This window comes from Marmota monax, unplaced genomic scaffold, assembly GCF_021218885.2.
Source record: "Marmota monax isolate L192 unplaced genomic scaffold, Marmota_monax_Labrador192_F-V1.1 WCK01_AAM20220418_F8-fsc00011, whole genome shotgun sequence".
NCBI classification, from domain to species: domain Eukaryota; kingdom Metazoa; phylum Chordata; class Mammalia; order Rodentia; family Sciuridae; genus Marmota; species Marmota monax.
In genome coordinates this window covers 7547470-7571180 of record NW_026693082.1, presented here as the reverse complement: position 1 = coordinate 7571180, position 23711 = coordinate 7547470, and the positions used below count along the sequence as shown (strand labels likewise).

The 23711-nt window shown below is 32.7% G+C and overlaps 1 protein-coding gene across 7 annotated transcripts in view; it reads right to left on the bottom strand.

Annotated features, from left to right (window-relative positions):
• Pds5b (PDS5 cohesin associated factor B) overlaps positions 1–23711 on the bottom strand; it is a 193993-nt gene that overhangs the window by 106545 nt on the left and 63737 nt on the right. For all 7 annotated transcript variants that reach the window (XM_046454163.2, XM_046454164.2, XM_046454167.2 and 4 more), the window contains exons 2-7: positions 16591–16717; positions 13251–13454; positions 10711–10797; positions 10499–10596; positions 9669–9795; positions 2931–3011 (exon numbers count right to left, since the gene is read on the bottom strand). In XM_046454163.2, the coding sequence (XP_046310119.1) occupies positions 2931–3011; positions 9669–9795; positions 10499–10596; positions 10711–10797; positions 13251–13454; positions 16591–16698 (705 nt within the window). In that variant the 5' untranslated portion in view covers positions 16699–16717. The remainder of the gene's footprint in view (positions 1–2930; positions 3012–9668; positions 9796–10498; positions 10597–10710; positions 10798–13250; positions 13455–16590; positions 16718–23711) is intronic.

Here is a 23711-nt window from a genome sequence, read left to right as displayed (position 1 = left end):
CATTATTAGCCCCAATTTACAGATGCAAAAACCAAGACATGGATTAAGAGATTTTATCAAATTTTATCTCTTTTAACAAGGATATAGGAGACAGTGATATTAAGAAATTTAATTTGTAGCACGTAAATGTACAAAGTAATTTTATGCTGAATCCTAAAACATTAAGTTAAAAGGTATGGTGAAAAATAGTTAATATTGCTAAGAAGTAATCTGTGTAGGTAATCTCTGAGTTGTCAATAAGTACTTTTTCTTTTTTATGTTTTAGTTTCGTTTCCTAGGTTGCCACATTAAAACTAATTCTATTATAAAAAATATTCTGCTAGGCACAGAGGTGCACACCTGTAGTCCAACCTACTCCAGAGGCTAAGTTAGAAAGATCACTTGAGCCCAAAACTTTCGAATAGCCTGGGCTATATATTGAGATCCCATCTCAAAAGAAAAACAAACAACTAAACTACAATAATCTCTTAAGTTTTGTTTTGTTTTGTTTGGATTGAATCCAGAGGTACTTAATCACTAAGTCTCATCCCCAGCCCCTCTTTATTTTTCCTTTTGAGACAAGGTCTCAATAAGTTGCTCAGGGCCTTGCCAAGTTACTGTTTTTGAACTTGTGATCCTCCTGACTCAGCCTCTGGAGCCACTGGGATTTTAGGCATGTGCCACCACACAGCTTCTTAAGTATTTATATATGTAAGAATCACTCTGTATAAAGAATATACCTGAAAATGTCAATACTTGCAAGAGTGAAAACAAGTGAGAAAAAGAGAGAAGTGGGGTTATACCTGACTCCGTGTCTTACTCTTTATTTGCTAATTCTGTACTGGAAAGATAAATGAGCAATGGCTATTTCATCTCTGAGCCCAAAAAGGTAGAGACTTATTTCTAACATGTACTAATTTTGTCTTGAATTTAATTGTCTAGTGAGAAAGAAATGTAACAGGAAGAGAAAAGCAATTCTCAATAACTTCTTTACTGACAGTCAAATAAGTCAAGGAACAAGAAAACAGGGGAAACATGCAAAATTAATGGATGAAGTACTACAAATAAGTATATAACTGAAAGTGTGGTAGGGCAACTTTACTAGTCCCCTTTGCCCCAGCTTCTGATAAAGAGCACAACAAGAAACTGGGGGTGAGGAGGGTGTCAGGGAGCCTCTATATTTCTATAGGTGAGAACAGTGGGAAATTAAGGGAAGGTATAAGTGATAAGGCAATGTTTTTACACTAATTTATCTGGGATTATTCCAAGTATTACCTTGAGGCTTTCTTCTTTCTTTAACTTTCATTATCAATATTTTCAAATATACCCCAAAATCGAGAGTATAGTAAAATGAACCTAATCATGCAGCTCCACTACCATTTTACATAATTTTCTTTCTTCAATTACTCCAATGAAATATTTATAATCCCCAATCCTAGAAGAGATAACAACATGGGATCGTGTTCTTTCCTTATTTTTGTGCCAGAAAAAAATCACTAAAATAAGATTAAGTATTCAAAAAAAAAAAAAAAAATCTGGCTTGACAATATCAATTTAAATAAATGACCACCAGGAGGAGCTCACCTAGTGTGCTCTCTAACTGGGCCACAGAAATAGTATTGAGAGGCACTTTGAAACAAGGGAAAGTCAAGGGGTAATTAATTACAATACTTAAATCTGGATCAACACATTACAAGTGCCATTAAGTCAATAATGAAAAACTGAATTCTACCATTTTAACTCAAGCAATAACCAAGATTCACAAAATTGTACAAAGCTGTACTTGGAGATCCCTGCCAATCTTGGAGCTATAAAGACAAACTACAGAATTTTATTGTACAGCTTTAGAAAGTTAACTCTTCAAAGCAATATTCTTACAAACTAAACTTATTTTTCGAAATCATCATATGGTTCTTTAAGGCAACAAGCCAGAAACAATAGAAATCTACCATTTGTTTTATAAATTATTTTACTTTCTACAGTATATCTTTTAGTGATATCTTTCATATCCTATCTACATATTTTTTTGTATACTACAAGAAATATTTCTTTTCTTCTAAGTTTAGGAGAATTTAAGTATTTAAACTAAAGGCTTCTTTGCTTGCTTTTTTCAAGATGACAGATTTGTGTCCTGGACTTATTTACATACAGGTGATTGAAAGAGAAAAGCAGATAGAAGGACAGAACTGTTAATTCCAGGAACCACCACTGACTCTGTTTTCTAGACTTGTGTTCTATAGGACACTCTATTAACATATAATACAATATGAATGGTGCTACCTGGAGTGGTACAACTCAACAACAGTGGAGAGAAAATAAAACCTAACAGAAGCTTTATCAATGAACCTAAATGGCTAAAAATATTTCTTCTAAAATCAATACAAGATTATCAATTATAAGTAAATAGAGTTTGGGTGATAATGGAAGTGCTCATTTCATTACAATTTTCCCTCTTTCTCAGAAAACGCAGCTTTAAATGGAATCTCTCCCAGTGACAGAAATAGATAAACAACTTTCACCAAATTGTTGCCAGTCATAGCTTGCCATCAATTTCTAGATCTTGACATTTTAATTCACATCTTCTTGCTTTACAAATCAATTTAATCTCCAAAAAGCAATAAGCAATTTCTCTAAATAATGAAAAGTTCCCTAGGTTTTATGTAATTACATTTAACTCTTTTTCTAAGATTAGAAACAGTGTATCTTGCTACCCAAAATAAAAGCTGTTTTAGTTCCTAAACAATCTGAAAGAAGCACATGAACAAACAAGAAAGTGAACCTTCCAGAAAATATTAACCAAGAATAATATTAAGAAAGAAGAAGGAAAATACACTACTTAATAGTTAAAACACAAAATTTACAAAGTATACACTACTTGCTGAAATTTTGCTTCTAACAATATTTAAACCTTTGGCGTAATCCTCTGACAATGAATCACAACTAAAACTTACATTGGTAATATATGGTTCAATAGCTTGAGCTGTCCTCTTCAGTAAAGCTTTTGCCAAATCATACGCTTGCTTGTTTAAATTCTGAAAAACATGAATATAATATATTACATCTCTAACTATGTTTTGTTCTGTTTTGTTGCAATATTGGCAATTGAACTTAGGGCTTTGCACATGCTAGAAATACATTCTAATAATGAGCTACAAACCCTATATTTCTAAACTATGAAAAGCAAAATATTACCTATATTCAAAGGACTATGAGAAAACTATCTTTTGAAGGAAGAAAATTAAACCACTTTCTTTTCTTAGGATGATCTGGCCTACTAGATCATAAGCTCCCTTTCAAGCAAGAATAAGTATATTCTCTTCATATATTATTCACAACAGAATGCAAAACACATAGAAATGTTCAATAAATGTTTATAGAAGAAGAAATAATTATTTTAAATCTAGTCTCAAATTCAAATCAGGCAAGTACAAATACAGGCTATTACTTGCCAGGTCCACAACAAGCAAAACACAATTCAGAAGATAAACTGTTTTCCAAAGTAGGCAGCAATAGGGGAAGGATTATGGCTTTTTAGACAGCTGAGAGAATGAAGACTTACTCAAAGCACATCTCAGCACACAGATTAAGTCCATAGATACAATAAGAAACACAATGAAGAGTAAAGCAAAAAGAAAAAAAAAATGTGCAAGAAAAAGTATCTTAAAATATGTTTCCCAGAGACTTCAATGATGATAGTAAAACAAAGATCTACAATGGAGTTACTACTTCGGATTAAGCACATTCCAGAGAACAGAAATAGAGAATATCCTTAAATTCATTCATTCATTGTTGTTGTTGCCATTTTTTGTTTTTGGTACTGAGAAGTGAACCCAGGGGTATTTTACCACTGAGGTACATCCCCAGAACATTATTTATATATATATATATATATATTTTTTTTAAAAGTTATTGATGGTCCTTTATTTATTTATATGCAATACTAAGAATTAAACGCAGTGCTTCACACATGCTAAGCAAGCACTCTACCACTGAGCCACAACCCCAGCCCCCAGCACATTTTTATTTTGAGAAAAGGTCTTGCTAGCCTCAAACTTAAGAACCTCCTGCCTCAGCCTTCCATAAACACATACCACCACAACAGGCTTAAATTCACATTTTTTAAAATTTATTTTTAGTTGTAATTGGACACAATATCTTTATTTTACTTTGCTGAGGATCAAACCCAGGGCTTCACACACGTTAGGTGAGTGCTCTACCACTGAGTCACAACCCCAGCCCCCTAAATTCACATTTTTTTAAAAAAATTTTTAGTTGTAAATGGACGTAATGACTTTATTTATTTATTTTTATGTGGTGCTAAGGAATGGAGCCCAGTGCCGCACACATGCTAGGCAAGCGTTTTACCACTGAGCCCCAGCCCCAGCCCCAAATTCACATTCTATACTCATGTACTTTTTTTATTTACCTGCCTTGATTCTTACACCATATTATTTCATTCATTCACAAGACTCGTTGAGCAAATGGAAATAATTTTCTAGAAGTTCTTGGCAATTTTTCAATTGGCTTATTTTGTTTTGTTCTTTCTGCAGAACAAACCTTTGTTTTAGGGCATATTTGTCTTTTCACAATGCTTATGGTGTCTTACAGCACATAAAAGCTTTCATCTTTCACATAAACAAATATTTCATATTTTCTTATATGATTACGCTCTCTAAACCTTTAAGAAATACATTCCAACCCTGAGGTATAAAGATTTTTTTAAATAAAATTTTAAGGATTTACTTTTCAGATTCAGAACTTATTCTACCTGTGATCTATTTTTATACATGGTATAAAATAAGAATTTAATTTTATTTTCCATATGTCCCTTTGTTCATTATTGCCTGCTTACAGTCAAAAAGGACATATGAAAAAGAAATCTTAACATCAAGCCCCTACTTTTTTCCTTCTTCAAAATTGTTTAGTTATTGTTTATCATTTGCCCCTCCATGTGAATTTTAGATTTCATGTGTCAAATTACATGCACTATTGATTGGATTATCAATTAGTATGCAGTACGTTGACATTATTATGATCCTCCATGTCTCATTCCAAAAACAATCTCTCAACATGTTAAGTCTTCTATGCACTGTTTCAGTCAACTATTATTTAACATAAAGATCGTGCATAATTTTTGTTAAATTTCTAAGTATATTATATGTCCTTGGTTAAAGCTACAAATTAAAACTTTTTAGAAGTTGTGCTAACAGATTTTCTAATATTGATCTTTTATTTAGCAATTTTACAGATTTTACAGAATTTTCTTATTTGATCTAGAAATTGAATCTGTATACTGTGTTTTCTACACAATCACATCACGTGTGAATAATTTTAGTTTTGTTTCATGTTTCTAATTCTTTTATATTGTTTTAATCCCACTAACTTAAGCTTTACTATAGTGCTGAGTAGCACTGGCATACTTGTCTGTCTTACATCAAAGCCACATTTTTAGAATTTCCTAACTTCAAAGAAAACGCTTCAATATTTCACTGTTAAGTACAGTACCATACATATCCTTATTAGTTTAAGAAAGTTCCTTTCTATTTCAAATTTTCTAAGAACCGTTGTCATAAATTCTACTAAATTTTACTAAACAATCTTTATCTCCCACAAGTCTTTCTCTTTGACCTGTTTCTCTAGACAATTAACTTAGTCTAAACATTTTCTAATGTTAACTTTCCTTCAATACCTAAAATAAAGCCAATTTAGTCATTATCATTATTGCTTTTACCATTCTGGAAGCTATATACTATTATTTTTTAAATATTTTTAGTTGTAGGTTGACAAAATACTTTTATTAATTTATTTTTATGAGGTGCTAAGGATCTAAACCTAGTGCCTCACACGTGCTAGTTAAGTGCTCTAACACTGAGCCACAATCCCAGCCCCTGTATACTATTATTTTATATTCAATTAATGTGACTACATTCGTAAGTTAAATTAGCAAATCTTCTTTCTGGATTGCTTCCTGCCTAGTTTTCTAGGAAGATCATAATTTGTTTATAAAGTGAGTTGTAAAGTTCTCTCTCTCTTCGATAATTAAAAAGCTACTGAATAGTACAACTATTTACCACCTCTACTACTGAAATACATCCCAGCCCTGAATATATTTTTATTACCAATTTTGGGTTTTCAGGGAATATCACTATGTTTTGTTTCACTAATTTCTGCTCTTTAAACAAAATATACAAGAGGGAAAAAATAGTAATCTATTAATGTTTTTACAACTTCTTGAATTAGACGTTAAAATAGGTTTTAATATGTTAATATTTTAATTATCACTTCTAAATAATTGTCATTATGCTGTATTTTGTCAATTACTTATGCTTGTTATTAAGCCTGTTGTTTTGTTTTTCAAATCCTCAACTATTAATTATGGTCTCTTGTACTATTTGACTAATAAACACTGGAAATCTGCATGTTCAAATTACCCATGAAAGTGTGAACTCTTTCTTTCTCTTTTATAACTCTCAATTTATATTTTGTATATTGTGAATCTGTATGCATACAAGTTTAGAACGATTCCTAAGAACTAAAACTTTTATTAATTATATAAAGTCATTCTTTATCCTGTAAAAACAACTGTGTGTACTAATAAGCAATCTCAGTTTTCTTTTGATTTATATTGTTTGACAATTCTTTTTCCAGCCTAAACTTTATATCCAGTCTTTTCATGACTATATTTTGTTTGTTTGTTTGTTTGCCAGGGATTAAACTCAGGGGCAATCAACCACTGAGCCACATCCGAAGGCCTATTTTGTATTTTATTTAGAGACAGGGTCCCACTGAGTTGCTTAGCGCCTTGTTTTTTGCTGAGGCTGGTTTTGAACTCATGATCCTCCTGTCTCAGCCTCCTGAGCAACCATGCCCGGCCACAACAATGTTTTAGCTGTTTCTCTTATTAACATCAACGAGGTAAACTATCCTCAACCTGTTTTATGTGGTAAATTTAAGCCATTTACATTTATTGTAATTCTTTATTTTATTTTCCTGCAATCCTTAAAATTTTAAGATGAACCTACTGCATTCAAAGTTCAAAGTTAATCAATAGCTCTAAATATTCCTGATACACCAGGATCATATTAAACCACTCAATCTTATGTTGTTATCTGTAACCCAGTGGTATAGAATCATTTTGTTAATATCCCGTTAATTATTATATCATTAGAGCATTTCTTATTCACAAATATTGATTATATTTCACTTCTAAATTCAATTTTCTTCATTCTACAGGACTCAAAATAGTTCTTTCAGGAAGGATCTATGTATGAGAAGACAGTAAAAATGTTTTCCAAAAATGCTAAGATAAAAGTAGTGTTGTATATCCTGTTTAAGTCAAAAAGTAGTGTTGAAGTGGATATACAACACTACTTTTATCTTAGCATTTTTGGAAAACATTTTTACTATCTTCTGGCTTCTATCCCTCAAGAATTCACTCTTCAGTATAACCTTCATTTCTTTTTTTTTTTTTAATTTATTTTTTAGTTGTAGTTGGACATGAAATCTTGAATTTTTTTTTTATTTATTTATTTTTATGTGGTGCTGAGGATCAAACCCAGGGCCTCGCATGTGCTAGGCGAGTGCTCTACCGCTGAGCCACAATCCCAGCCCCCTTCATTTCTTTTTAATGGTTAAGCTTTTTCATTCTGTGTGCTTTCTAGACTTTCTGTTTTGGTGTTCCCCATTCTCTCCAGGATGTGCCTGGAGAGGTATTTATATTTATTTATTCTGTTCACAAAACTTTTACTACCTAACCTGTACTTTCATGTTTTTTATGATGGTTCATTTCTGAATCATTTTAAGGTAATTTCTATTTGAATACCACTTCCTCTCTTTTCTCTAATTGCTGTTCTCAAATCACTATTATACATACTGAACCTTATCTTTCATGTTTTCTCTATAGTTCTCTGTGTCTGTAAAATTTCCTCAAACTCACCTCCCAGTCTCTATCACTTATATAAAATCTAATCAAGATTCTGATTTCAATGACCATTGTTCATTTCCATTAAGTTTTTCTTCTAATCGTCTCCTAGTTTTTAACACTTTTTGAATGTCCTTAATTCATTTAAACATATTTTATCTTTAATCTACTTAATAATATTGATGATTTTTTTAAACTTTGTTAGAATGTTTTATTTAGTGCCATGAACATTCACTAAACTACAAAGAGTTAAAATTATGTAAAGGATGCAAAACAGAAACTGACTTGGAAAATTTCCAATGTAAGATAAACAGACTGAGCAGAGGATTGTATTTTAAGTAGTTGATGGGAAGATTCTAACTCCTATACTCACAGAAAAGGAGTAAGATCCTAAAATTCTAGGTTCTAGATGGGTCTCAACACTGTGAGCCAAGAAGAAAATGTATATGGAAGTACCTATATGTATATACTGCTATTTTATTTTAATAGTGCTCAGAATAGAATCAAGGGCCTTACACATGCTAGGCAAATAAATGCTCAATCACTGAGCTACACCCTTACCCCAGCAAGTGTCAGGGTACTTTCCACAACAAAGCCTTTTTACATGACAGTACTGAGGGATAGCAGATAAAGGCCTGGGACGTTGCTTACCAGATGCTGAGTACAAAAAAACCAACCTGAATACTTGATTTGCATTTAAGAGACTCCACCCAGTTTTCACAGTTTCTTGAATTAAAAAGATAATAGATGTGGGCACCAAGTCCACAGAGGTGGTCAACATGCCTCAGAAGACCTAGTTTTAGCTCCCCAATTTCCTTTTTCATGGTAATCAAAGATAGAGGTATCACAACAGACAAAGGCAAGGCAGGCTGCAAGAGCTAAGAAAAGTGGGAAGAAACCAAGAAGTACAGGAGTGGCAAGATGGAGGAAGCTCAAGAGTCCACAGCACACCAGCATGTGTGATTTTCATGTAATAAACATATTATTAGAATTTTGGAGGTCCAACTGTACTACTATTTGTAGTGAATGCTTACTTTTTGCAATGATAAATTATTCTAAATTCTGAAATTTTGGATTATGAGTTAATTTTCACTAAAGCATTATTTGTATTAATGCTGTGCATCTGTAGACTACGGTATCTTGCCACTGAGGTCGCAAATTTGAACAGATGTTTATATTGGTAATTCTTGTACCGTTCTCCTGAAACCAGACCTCTTCTAAATCACAGAACACTATTTCCAGTCGTTTACCAGACACTCCATCATTTTCAAAAAAAAACAAAGCACAAATATATGCACTGGAAAAAAAAAAATACATACAAATACACATCTTGATTAACATTACTTAGGCAAGAAAGACTGTAATCAACATATCCCTTATCTCCTAATAGTAGAGACTTCCCTTTTAATTCCATTTCTCCTGTGTACCTACATGTCTTTCACTTAAGGACATAACTGGTTCCATTTTCCAACACTGAGTGAGTAGCTATTAACTCACTCACTGAATACACCCTAAACAAATCTGAATTATCACAAATATTTTATTACAAGAACTAAATATATTATTTCTTCTTTTCATTTAATGTATGACTATTAAATGTAACATTTTATTACACATTAAATGATAAATATATACTAATATTAATCAATCAACAGATTCTCCAAAACTAAGCTTAGAGTAGGATAAACTGTATTTGGAATCTAAGCACAAATTCTGAATATTAATATTAAGGGAATTTAGATACATTTCAGTACATACTGTAACTCACCTTATGGGCAGGCACCAGATTTACTAAAACTGTGTCCAAAAGCTCCTGAGACACTGTATCACCTTCACAAATAATAGAGCTCATGAGGTCTACCATGTGCATATGAACTTTCTGATTGTGCCCATTACTGAAATTCAAAACAGATATTTCATTTAAAATACAACTGAGATTAATAAGATTTAATCATAAGATGATATTGGTCAACAATTTACTTTATAAAAATGATAGCAAAAGAAAAAATAGTGTATTTTTATTTAAAGCTTCTTTCTCTAAAATCTTATTTTTATCAATCTCACACCCAAAGTAATTAAATCAAATGTGATTTCAGTTTTGCCTTAAATTCAGAAAGTCAAGTTGTTTTGACATCCTAATAAATAATTTTAAGTGCACAAGAACCTCAAATAAACACATGCTTTCAGGAGTTAATATATAATTTAGAAATTCTAAATAATATAATCAAAAAAATTTGACGGGGCTGGGGATGTGGCTCAAGCGGTAGCGCGCTCGCCTGGCATGCGTGCTGCCTGGGTTCGATCCTCAGCACCACATACAAACAAAGATGTTGTGTCTGCCGAGAACTAAAAAATAAATATTAAAAAAAAAAAAAAAAAAAAAAAAAAAAAATTTGACTTCTAACCAATAAACCCTTATAATAAAATTAAGTAAGTTCCATACATTTGAAAACATCTACGAAAATAAATTAAAATGAAGTTACAACTCAGTCTTCTAATATTTATCCTAATAGTACATGCATATTCATGTGTAAATTTAAAAACAAACTTTAATTTTATGTTTTCTAAAATGTTATATACTTAGTAAAATACACTTACTTTATAACTGAAAATAATGTTCTGTATAGTTGGGTAAAAATTTCATTGCTATCTTCTAACTCAAAGCATATGTTATATGACTTGACCCAAGCAATGTTCTAAAAATAAGAAGTAAAAAAGATGAAAGGTAAATACTTTAATTGATAAAAATATTCAAGCACATAAAAAGGAGGTTAATTGAATACAACCTCAAAATAAAATATATTGCTTACCTCAAGTAAATAAAAATACCTATTGAATTGTGGGCTCTTTGTATCCTCTAACCCCTTCAACTGCCTTGTTATAAACATAAATATATCCTTTAAAAAAAAAGACAATATACATTTTAGATTATGAATGCTAAATGAAAATACACATTAAACTATTAAAGCAAATTCAGGACTTATATGCACACATCATGATAAAATGTTAAAAAAAAAAAAGAAAACTCGGTCAAATTTCTTAAAGAACACTCTTATATGAAGAACACTATATATCTTATTATCCTTCATAGGAAAACACTGAATAAATTTACATAATCTTAAAACAGAGAAAGAAAATGTTCATCTTACTGCAAGTTAAACAAATAGGTCTGAAAATTAAGTCAACTAAAATTTATGCTACGGTTAGAATTTTTAAAAAGTTGCAATAACTGAGAGCTGATCAGGTTTGCTGGAACAGCACAATGTACAATAATCATGTAGCAAAAGCAGAGTACAGGAAACTTAAAATTCCAAAATAAAACTGCCAACTAACAAGATCCCACAAAGAAGCTTAGAAATTTTAAAGACTCTTAGAAGTCAATTTGTCAGGCTTCCCATCTACACTGTAATTATTTGCTTCCCCCCCACCATTTCTCCGTCTATTCTCATATCTTGCTTTTAATTTTGTACTACATTTCCCTTATACCTGGGTAAAGATAGATGTAATGACACTTTGAGTCAAGTTTTCACAAAAATGAGTTTCATGAGAAATGTAGATAATGTTTTGGAAGTTTGAAAAAAGGTTTAAAATTATGAAAGCTAATTATGCAAAGAAAGCATGTTATAAGTAAGAGAAAAAAATATTCCCTGAAGTAAAAAAATGAGCAAGCTTTTTATAAAGTGAAGAAATGTAATATGTAAACAATTGAGTAACTTTTCAAGAAAAGCACTATCAAAAGTACAACCTTCAAAAACAGTTGCTTTGAAAGTAATACTATATAAAATATGTTCTCCATGAATGAACCCTTCCTAAGTTGTCTGAAAGAGACTACATGCCATACTGACTTGATCTGGAGATGGAAAGATAACAGTCAACTTGTTCAAAACTTCTGCAATAATTACTGAACTAAACATGAAGTCAAGTATATAAAAAGAGTTTGCTGATGACAAAAACAAAGACAGTGGAAAGATAAAGATGGCCTAATTTTCAAATATATATAACATTACTGTAGACAAAGAAAAGCATTAACTTGATGCTAACAGAAAGTGAAAACAACCCCATAAATATTTATAAAGTTCCCTTAAAAATCAATAATTTTAAAATACTACCCTCAAAGAGAAAAAGTCATTTAGAATAAGACCTAAAGATTGATCAGAAAAGCAAGGTACTTAAAATTTTTCAGTTAGCAAGTAATCCATGAAGTCCCAAATTTAATCTCAGTTCTTCAATATTGTTCTCCATAAATTGCCCTGTTATAAAAAGAGAAAAGACCTGTAGCTATCCTTTTACGAGGGCATTTCATTACCCAAAAGCCTTTGAGATAGGTCAATGATTACAAAACTGAGAAATCCACGACAGAGGTAAGTAAGATGTATAGCAGCAGTCTTAAGTTATATTTCCTTTTTGTGACAATGCCCAAAAGACATCTGGTGAGAAAGAGCCACAGCCTACATCAAACAAATACATCACTCCTTAACCACTGAAATATACCCAAATTAGAGATCCACAATGAGAAATCAAGCTATACAACTGGGAGCACAACTACATGACCCACTCATGTTATCCACGTTAAGTTTCTGACTATTCTCAAATCTTACAATTTCAATTTTTAAATGACCAAAATATATCCTTCTCCCTTCCTCAGATCTTGAGGTTCTTTCACCAATCAAAATATAAAACAAGCATGCCAGAACCAGTTGGGCCTTCCATAATGGGATTTCAGCAGACTTGATCAAGTGAATGGGCTCCTCATTCCGATTACCTAGAAGCAAGTTCATCAACTCAAGAGCCATATCTGTTCTTCTTTTCCCCCACCACTGTAAACACAGTTCCTGACACATTACCTAACATCAACATTTACTAAATGAAATAACAAATTGTTGACCATTTCACAGTGTAGATTAATAATCTTCCTACAGACAGTAATTATCTAAGCCATAGTTTTCACAATTACTTTTAATGGTTATTGCTTTTTTAAAATTCTTTCTCACCTGTCTTACAATCATTTGGTATCTTTTATACAGCTCAGATTCAGGTTTATACTAGCTACTATCATTTAAATAATGACCATAGGTCTTCAATATAGATTTTCAAAAAGGGAAAGGAACGGCCCCAGAGATGATCTCAAAACAGAGATGATGACATAATATTAAAAATACAGTATTCGCTGTATTAAACCACTTACCCTGAAGATCAGAAATTGTTTTTCAAAACCAAATTTTAAAGAAAACAGAAACTTAACAGAAGAATGCTACAAATCATTCCCTCAAATTTCAAGAAAATATTTTAATTCCCATTTTTGTTAGAAAGATGAATCAAATTTTTATCCGTTCTTTAAATAGGTACTTGCCTTTAGTTTATCAGGGGATGTGTAAGGAGCTTCAGGAGCATAAATCCTGAAAATATCTGCAAGGCAGCAGGCCACCAGTAAACGAACATCTTTATCAGGATGCTTAAGGAAAAAGTCTGAAGCAAGATGTAAAGCTAGATTTAGATAAAGCTCCTTTTCTTCTTCAGAGTCCTGGTCCATGTCCATGAAAGTTTTCACAACCATCTATGTGAACACAAAAATAATGAAATAGTGAAATGTTCCATGAAAAAATAATCTCTGAAATAAAGGTCATATTAATTGCAAAGGTTAACTCCAAATAAATATCCTTACATTCTTCCATAGAAAGTATCTGAGAGAATAAGATCCTTCTAGAACTATAGGGTAAACAAATTTTCTTTAAATAGTAAAAATTTTTCATTTACTCACTATTATCTGTGAACCAGATTTTAGAAGTTTAAAATTAAATTTATACAGTGGTCATTATTTTAAAAATTGCAATTCGTTATTGAAAAACTATTCATTGAAATATCTCATTCCATATATACAACTGGACTAAAAGGAATATGTCCTTAAAAATAGTATCCTTTTTTAAATATTTCTGATACTTTCATTAGAAGAAAAAGTATATTTCTAGATTAAAAACCTACTATGACCAATTTCGTTTTCTACCTCAGCCACTAAACTACTCGGTGGTTTTATATATTCAGCCAACAAAGAATATATAAACAGTCTCAGGAAAGGATGTCAAAGGTGCATCCTTAAACTCTGAAAAGTTACCATGAAGTGACTACTATAGCATAAAAAAAAATTTATTGTGTCATAGTAAAAGAGAATATGATATGGATATTTCATTGACCCAACAGCATATATGTGTTAAGCAGAAGGAAGCTACAAGAAATGGATGCTTTTTAAAAAATTCACATAGAAGTGAGACAGAAATAAGAACGGTGAGGAACTACATAGTTTAAACATTGTGACTGTGAAGTGCTCTTTCACAATGATGGTCTCAGTCTACATTATATGTGTTCAAATGAGACTTAAGAAAATTGCCTATTTGTCAAGAACTCACATTTAAAAACACCAATGGCAAGGTGAGCATTTGGTATCCACTAGGTGGTGCTGCAAATACTAAGCTACACACAGGGATCCAACAGCAAGTATCAACGTCTACATTTTGGTCCTGTGCACTGCAAGGATATTACTTGCTCTAGAGTTAGATATCTGAGTAGTTCGACTTTGTACTGAATTCTCAGAGCAGCCATGGAAAAACAGGTTGTTCACAGAGCAACCCCTCAGTTCTATTATGCCAGAACCAACGATAGACCAATCCTTCCAATCTGGCAGTATAGTTTAAGTATATTATGTCCAGGGCTACTTTAATTTTTTGTTTGTTTGTTTCATTACTTTTAATGTTCATGCTTTTATGAGAACACACAAAGGGAAACCTATTTTTTTCTTTAGAATCTTTTCATAAGAGTGGAAGCTAAACTATATTTTGAATAAAATGTTACAGGAAAAACAGGAAGTATATAAATAATATCACCCTATACATTAACAAACATAATTGATAAGACTTACTCAGGTACATATAAAAAATATTATCATCCCACATAAAGTCCTTTTTTATATTTCTCTAAGAAGGAGGATGCGAAAAAATAGTGGAAAGTGTAAATTAGGAAAATGAATGATGAAAAAGTATTAACCAGATTACTGCTTAGCATAACTGCCTGTAAAATATTGAAACCATACTACCAAACACTAAATATGAGTAATATAGGAATCATTACACTAAGTTCAACAAAACTTGCTCAAAAGCCAGATAATGAGAATTTCTCACTACCTTCTGCAACTTAACTGGTATTATACTGCTCATTAATAACTCTTCTTAGTCCTATAAATTAAAAAAGGTGTCTGAGAAAATAACAGCTCCAAAAGACACTAAATGCTAATCAGCTTGTACATGCAGGCACTGTCTACATTCAACATTAGTTTCTCAACAAACAATAGGGATATTTACCTAGCATTACTGGAATAAATACATCTGAGGAAATAAATATAATGGTTTCCCAAAAAATTCAATAGGTCAAGAGAATGTAAATACACACAAAAATGAAACATATATAAAACTACATACAAGTTCAGAACCAGAAAAAAATACCCACATTTCAGCAAATTTACTCTCTATAAAAATAGCTTTTCTTTCAAAAATATGAGAGGTGGTATTCTAATAATTTATGTATACATGTATAATACCCACTCCTCATATAAAATGGGGGGCATTTTTTTGCTAGATATTGAACTCAGGGACACTTTATCACTGAGCTAATGCCCCCCTTTTAAATTTATTTTGAGATGTAGTCTCACTAGGTTGCTTAGGACCTTGTCAAGTTGCTGAAACAGACCTCAAATTTATGATCCTCCTGCCTCAGCCTCCCCAATGGTTGGGATTATAGGCGTTCATCACCATACCCAACTAAAACATTATAGTATTAATATCCTTTTCTTCTTATAAAAAATACGCTACGTAGGAACACAAACCATTAAGAAATTTTTCAGCACTGGCATTCAGGTAAATAACAAGACAACATGAAACATTATACAGGGTATAACATGTATCAAAACATTACATGGTACCCCACTAATATGTACAAATTTTACATATCAGGTTTTTTTTAAATGAAAACAATAATGTTTCAAGCAATATGCCTAGGTAGATAAAACCTAGAAGGAAAAAAATGCTTAAAAATAAAGACTATCTAAACTAACTGATAAATCAACTTAATGATTTCCCTGCCCACTATGCCATTTTAATCATCACAGGGACCATCAATGCCCTGAAGACAACAAGTGAAACACAATTCATATACACAGAAAGAGACCCTTGTCATTCAGTGACCACTTCATCTATGAAAGTTCTCCATCCATCTTGATTTGTTACCATTTGTCAGAAGCAAATGGAAAAGCTGTCAATCTCCAACCTACTCTCAAAATAACTGTAGAAAATTACAGCCCGAGTACTCAGTACAAAGGCTTAAAACTTCCCCAGATTTAACTGGTTGCTTTATAAAATAAATAACATAATAGGAAAACGAGATGACTTTGTACCAAAAAAAAATCATAATGAACTTATTCGTTAAACCTAAGCATGAGAAGCCCTAGTTTCATCTTACTAACTGCTCTCCCATCAGTGGTAGTCAAAGAATTCCTACTGTTCCTTATCTACTCTACTCCCTTAGATCTTTTCTCTGCCATTTGCTGCTTAAATTAGTTTAAAGTTGCCCTGAATATGCCCTACATGATTCCCACTAAAAAACCGACAATACATACATATCCAAAATAAGTACTTAATTTTACTCACCTTTAACCGTCTTACCATCTCCTCTTTAGATATTTTATCTGAGATTTCCTTGACACCAGGAGGATAAGTAATTTTTCCATCATTGGTCCTTGTCTTTGAATGAGCCATAATGGAAATATTTTTACCCCTAAAATAAGAAAATAATTAGATTCAAACAAATTTAAAAAAACAGGTACAAACAACATTTATAACAAACAAAAAACGTAACTTGTCCTCAAAACAATTTAATTCCCTCCCAATTTATAGTAATTTATTCATCTAAAATAATTACCCTCTTGAACATTTCCCAAAATTATTTTTTGGAAAACAAGACAAATTTTTTTTCATTTCCATTAGTGGCAAACTTGTTACTTACACTAACCCCCTAATCACAATGTGTGTGTGTGTGTGTGTGTATGCATGTGTGTGTGTAAAAAATTACAAAATAAGCAGTTTTTTACGGTAACAAAATTTCTCAAACCAAAAATCTAAGAAAAAAACCCAGAGAAATAAATGGAGCATTGAAGCATTATATCCACTTATGCTCTAAGAGTATTTGTCAATCCTTATAAAAATAGGATTCAGCTTGGGTGATATCATGGGGCAAGAGTCAGAGTAAATCTGTACCTGTCAAGGCAGAGGAGTCAAATATGAAACTCCCCTGACATAATGTATATACTACCCCATTCTGAAAAAGATACATCTGCAAAAGAGAGAGTAAACCAGAAATCACTCTGTGTCCTTTTCTCCCAATCTCACCCGAAAGAACATCAGAAAAGGGCTGCTTTGGTGCTAAGCACAACAAGGCAATAACATATTCAGGGCAAGAATAATAAGTGAGTTTTAGCCATGGGCCTACGCATTTGCTGAGCTTGACATGACCTTTGTGTCCCTGAGGACCTTAAAACATAAACTTAGTGATCCCCAACTGGCAGTACTCCTAAGTACCTAACGTAAGTAAATCCAAGTCCTGCTTAAACTTGGCACCTTCATCCTAAGCAAAGAAATCCCAATGTGACATTGTAAAGATAAAGAACAGTATCAAGAGCTGGGGATGTGGCTCAAGGGGTAGCGTGCTCGCCTGGCATGCGTGCGGCCCGGTTTCGATCGTCAGCACCACATACAAACAAAGATGTTGTGTCCGCTGAAAACTAAAAAAATAAATATTAAAATTCATTCTTTCTCTCTCTCTCTCTCTCTCAAAAAAAAAAAAAAAAAAGAACAGTATCAAGTCGAAAATAATCAAGCGACTAACAAAATAAAACTTGAGCAAGAACCAGCAGAAATAATAGACACCAAGAACAGATCCAGAATTCTTGATATAAATCCACAGATGATAATACTACTAACAATTTTTTTAAAATAACAAACAATTGTAAAAATATGTGCATGGAAAATATAAAGAATAAGCAAGAAATTTTGAATAAAAACAGAAAAATGACAAACATTGAAATTAAATACTCAGTGGGTAAGTTCATTAGAAGAGAGTAAAAACCATTAGAATCAGTGAACTGCAAGAGAGGTCAGAAGAAACTAGAACATAAAGAAGGAAGGTCTAACTGCAACGAGTTTCACTCTAATATCTGGAGAAGGAGAAGGAGATACAGTCCAAATATCTATACAGAAAATACTTTATCTGAGAAAAGTAGGATGTTACAAATACCCCACAGCATAAATCATCCTTATTAACATTCCACTGAAAGCTATTATTTTGAAAGCTTTTACTTGTGATAAGGAACTATACAAGCATCCCTACTAGCATAATTTTTACTGGACATTGTAACAAAGATGCTAATCAAAGAAAGGAAAGGGGAAAAGATGTAAGGACTAAAAAGGAAAGAAACTAAGTTATTATTTGTAGTGTTATGATTGTGTATACATAAACTCCAAAATGGTTTATAGACAAAACATCTGAATTAATAAGACTGAGTTTAGCAAGGATGTAGAACAGAAAAATCTATATAGAAATTAAAAAAAAAATCTATACAGAAACATTATCAACTACGGGTAGCACAATACTTTCCCAAGAAGCAAAGGAAGGGAAGAAACCAAAAATAATAGGCAAATCAATTGGAAAGAAGGAAATAATATTGTCCCTGTATCCAGGCAACATGATTGTCTACTCAGAAGACTGCAAAGGAATCCAAACAAACAAACAAAAAAAACTAGTAGTTTCTCAAAGCTACACGATTTAAGACCAACATCCAAAAAGTACTGTCTTTATTTGTTAGCAAGAAAAAGAAACCTAAGTTAAAAACAATACCATTTATAGTTACTCCTTGCCCTGAAATTAATGGAATACTTTAGTATAAAGCTAACAAAACATATACAGGACTGGTATACTGAAAAATATAAAAACTGATGAAAGAAATCACAGAAGATGTAAAAAAATTTTAAAATACCATGTTCATGAACTAAAAACATCAATATAGTAGAGATACAAACTCTCCCCAGATTGGTCTACAGACTTAAAGATTCCATCAACAATTCAGTAAGACTTTTCACAGAGATAAAGCTTATTTTAAAACTTATGCAGAAAGACAAAGGAACTAAAATAGCTAAACAACAGTGGAAAACAATAATGTGAGAAGAAATCACTGCACAATTTTAAAACATTCTATACACAGTATCTACATTAAATAAAACAATGTGATGTTAGCTGATAGACATACAGAGATCAAAAGGAACATAAATGACTCAGAAATAAACCCGCACAAATCCACAAAAATGATTTTCACAAAGGTGCAAATGCACTTCAAGGAAGCAATAAATCTTTTTCACATACAGTGCTAGAGGAAGTGTATATCCACAAGCAAAAAGAAAAATGAAGTTTAAATACCTCATACCTTATACAAAAGTTAACATTTAAATGGTCATGGAATTATCTATAAAACTACAAAATTCTGATAAAAATTCTTGAAAAAAAAATCTGAGCTGGGATTGTGGCTCAGTGGTAGAGCGCTCGCCTAGCACGGGTGGGACCCGGGTTCGATCCTCAACACCAAATAAAAATAAAGGCATTGTGTTGTGTCCATCTACACCTAAAAAACAAATATTAAAAAAAAAGAAAAACTTCACCACTAGGCCTAGGTGAAAATTATTAGAAATAACACCAAATCAAGATCTATAAAAGGAAAAAACTGATAAATTGGATTTCAAAGTTAAAGCTACAAATTACAGGAGGTCCTGTTTCTGGCTGCTTTGTGGCATGAAACCAAGAAAGCAGACAGGCAGCTTCTCCACAAGGTCTCACACCTAGACAGAATATGACACCTCAGAGTGTGAGAGGACCCCTATACAGCGGATTTTCACAGAAATCACCAGCGCTGCTACCACCGGAGCAGAAATCATAGCCTTTGTGTTCAAGTGGGACTCCAGACTCCAGATCCGGGGCCGCAGTTCTAGCTCATGCACAGCTCTCAGAAGGCTTACAAGCACCTCTGCAGAACTCCAGACTGCCTGCTCTACTCCCACTCAGGTCACTGGGCTGCTGACTATCCACACCACAGGGCCATCGCCCAGCTCCCCCCACCTCACAAGATGCCCCAGCAGTGAAGGCAAACCAATTCCATCTTGGAAAACCTTTCTCACCGAGTTTGGTGGGAGTAGCTATGAGATAGAATCTCCATTTGAACAGGTGATATATTGTTGATATTGGGATCTGTTAATATTGTCCTTCCCCACAAAGGAGGGATTTTGGAACCTTACAAGAGCACTACAAATCTATAGGCTAAAAATAATAACACAAGAGATCCACAGAGCTGGATAGGAAGTCGCATGAGCATCAGGAAAAGACAAGGGAAGAAAGTACCACAAACAAATCAATAAAACACATCATTAGAAGCACTGGCAGCTACAACAGAAAAAAAATGACATGCTTAAGATGTTCTGGGAACTCAAAGAAGACATAATAGAACAAATGCAGGCAGTGAAAGATCATTTTGACAATGAGCTACATAAACAAATCCATGCAGCAAAAGATCACCTCAACAGGGAGATGGAGGTTCTAAAACAAACCAAACAGAAATCATTGAAATGAAAGAAATAATAAACCAAATTAAAAACTGAAATGAAAGCATCACCAACAAAGTAGACCACTTAGAAGATAGGACATCAGACAATGAAGATAAAATATATCACCTTGAAAAGAACATAGGCCACACAGCGAAAATGATAAGAAACCACGAGCAGAACATTCAAGAAATATGGGATAGCATAAAAATACCAAATTTAAGAGTTACTGGGATAGAGGAAGGCATAGAGGGCCAATCCAAAGGAATGAACAATCTATTCAATGAAACAATATCAGAAAACTTTCCAAACATGAAGAATGAATTGGAAATCCAAATTCAAGAAGCCTACAGGACGTCGAATGTACAAAATCACAACAGATTCCACAGCAAGACACATTATGATGAAAACGCCCAACATACAGAATTTTTTAAGGAGAGAATTTTAAAAGTCACAAGAGAAAGGAATCAGATTACATACTGGGAAAACCAATTAGGATAATAGCAGATTTTTCAACACAGTCTCTGAAAGCTACAAGATCTTGGAACAACATATATCAAGCTCTGAAAGATAACGGGTGCCAACCAAGAATCTTGTATCCAGCAAAATTAAGCTTTAGATTTAAAGATGAAATAAAAACCTTTGATGATAAACAAAAGTTAAAAGAATTTATAGCTAGAAAACCAGAACTATGAAACATCCTTGGCAAAATATTTCATGAAAAGGAAATGAAAAACAACAATGAAAATCAGCAGAGGAAGGTAGTACACTAAAGAAAAAACTAATCAAAGAGGAAAACCAAGTCAAGTTAAATATAAACAAATATGGCTGGGAATACAACCCATGTCTCAATAGAAACCCTAAATAATAATGGCTTAAACTCACCAATCAAAAGACATAGGCTAGCAGTCTGGATTAAAAAAAGATCCAACAATTTGCTGCCTCCAGGAGACTCATCTGATAGGAAGAGACATACACAGCCTGAAGGTGAAAGGTTGGGGAAAAAAAATACCACTCACATGGACTGCAGAAGCAAGCAGGGTTTTCCATATTCATATCAAATAAAGTAGACTTCAAGCCAAAGTTAATCAAAAGGGATAAAGATGGACATTATATACTGCTCAAGGGCACCATACACCAACAAGACATAACAATCATAACTATGTATGTCCCAAATAATGATGTAGTTATGTTCATCAAACAAACTCTTCTCAGGTTCAAGAGTCAAATTGACCACAACACAATAATCTTGGGTGAATTTAACACCTCTCTCAGCACTGGATAGATCTTCCAAACAAAAGTTGAATAAACAAACTATAGAACTCAATAACACAATCAATAACTTAGATTTAACTGACATACATAGAATATTTCAACCTGCATCAAGCAGATACATTTTCTTCTCAGCAGCACATGGATCCTTTTCTAAAACAGACTATATACTAGACCACAAAGCCACTCTTAGCAAGTACAAAAAAGTAGAGATACTACCATAATTTTTATCAGATCATAATGGAAGGAAATTGGAAATCAACAACAAAATAAAAAATAAAAATCTCTCCATCACCTGGAGACTAAAGAATATGCTACTGAATTAACAATGGGTTACAGAAGACATTAAGGAAGAGACTAAAAAATTGTAAGAGGTAAATGAGAACACAGACACAACATGTCAAAATCTCTGGGACACTATGAAAGCAGTACTAAGAGGAAAATTCATTGCATGGAGTTCATTCCTTAAAAGAAGAAAAAGTCAACAAATAAATGACCTCATACTACATCCAAAAGCCCCAGAAAAAGAACAAATCAGCAGCAAAAGTAGTAGAAGGCAAGAAATAATTAAAATTAGAGCTGAAATCAATGAAATTGACACAAAAGAAACAATTGAAAAAACAAAAAGTTGGTTCCTTGAAAAAATAAATTAAATAGACAGACCCTTAGCCACGCTAACAAAGAGAAGGAGAGAAAGAACTCAAATTACCAGCATAAGTGATGAAAAAGGTAATATCACAACAGACACTACAGAAATAGAGAGGATAATTAGAAATTACTTGAAATCTTATTCTCCAATAAAATAAAAGACATTGAAGGCATCAACAAATTTCTTAAGTCATACGATTTGCCCACATTGATCAGGAATATATACAAAATTTAAACAGACCAATATCAAGTGAGGAAATATAAGAAGCCATCAGAAGTTTACCAACCAAGAAAAGCCCAGGACCGGATGAATACACAGCCGAGTTCTGCAAGACCTTTAAAGAACTAATACCAATACTCTTCAACTTATTTCAGGAAATACAGAAAGAGGCAATAATTCCAAACTCATTCTATGAGGCCAATATCACCCTGATCCCAAAACCAGGCAAAAACACATCAAAGAAAGAAAACTTCCGACCAATATCTCTAATGAACATTGATATAAAAATTCTTAATAAAATTCTGGCAAATTGAATACAAAAACATATCAAAAAATGTGCAACATGATCAAGTGGGATTCATTTCAGAAATACAAGGTTCGTTCAACATGAAAATCGATAAATGTAACTCATCACATCAATAGACATAAGAATCATATGATCATCTCAATAGATGCAGAAAAAGGATTTGGCAAAATACAGAACCTCTTCATGTTCAAAACACTAGAAAAACTAGGGATGACAGGAACATATCTCAACATCATAAAGGCTATCTATGCTAAGCCTCAGGCAACATCATTCTAAATGGAGAAAAATTGAAGGCATTCACTCCAAAAACTGGAACAAGACAGGGATGCCCTCTTTCACCACTTCTATTCAACATAGTTCTTGAAACACGGGCCAGAGCAATTAGACAGATGAAATTAAAGGGATATGTATAGGAAAAGAAGAACTTAAATTAGCATTATTTGCTGACAATATGATTCTATACCTAGAAGACCCCCCCCCAAAAAAAAAAAACTCCACCAGAAAACTTCTAGAACTAGTAAATGAATTCAGCAAAGTAGCAGGATATAAAATCAACACCCATAAATCAAAGGCATTTCTGTATATCAGTGACAAATCCTCTGAGAAGGAACTGAGGAAAACTACCCCATTCACAATAACCTCAAAAAAATAAATAAATAAATAAGATACTTAGGAATCAACTTA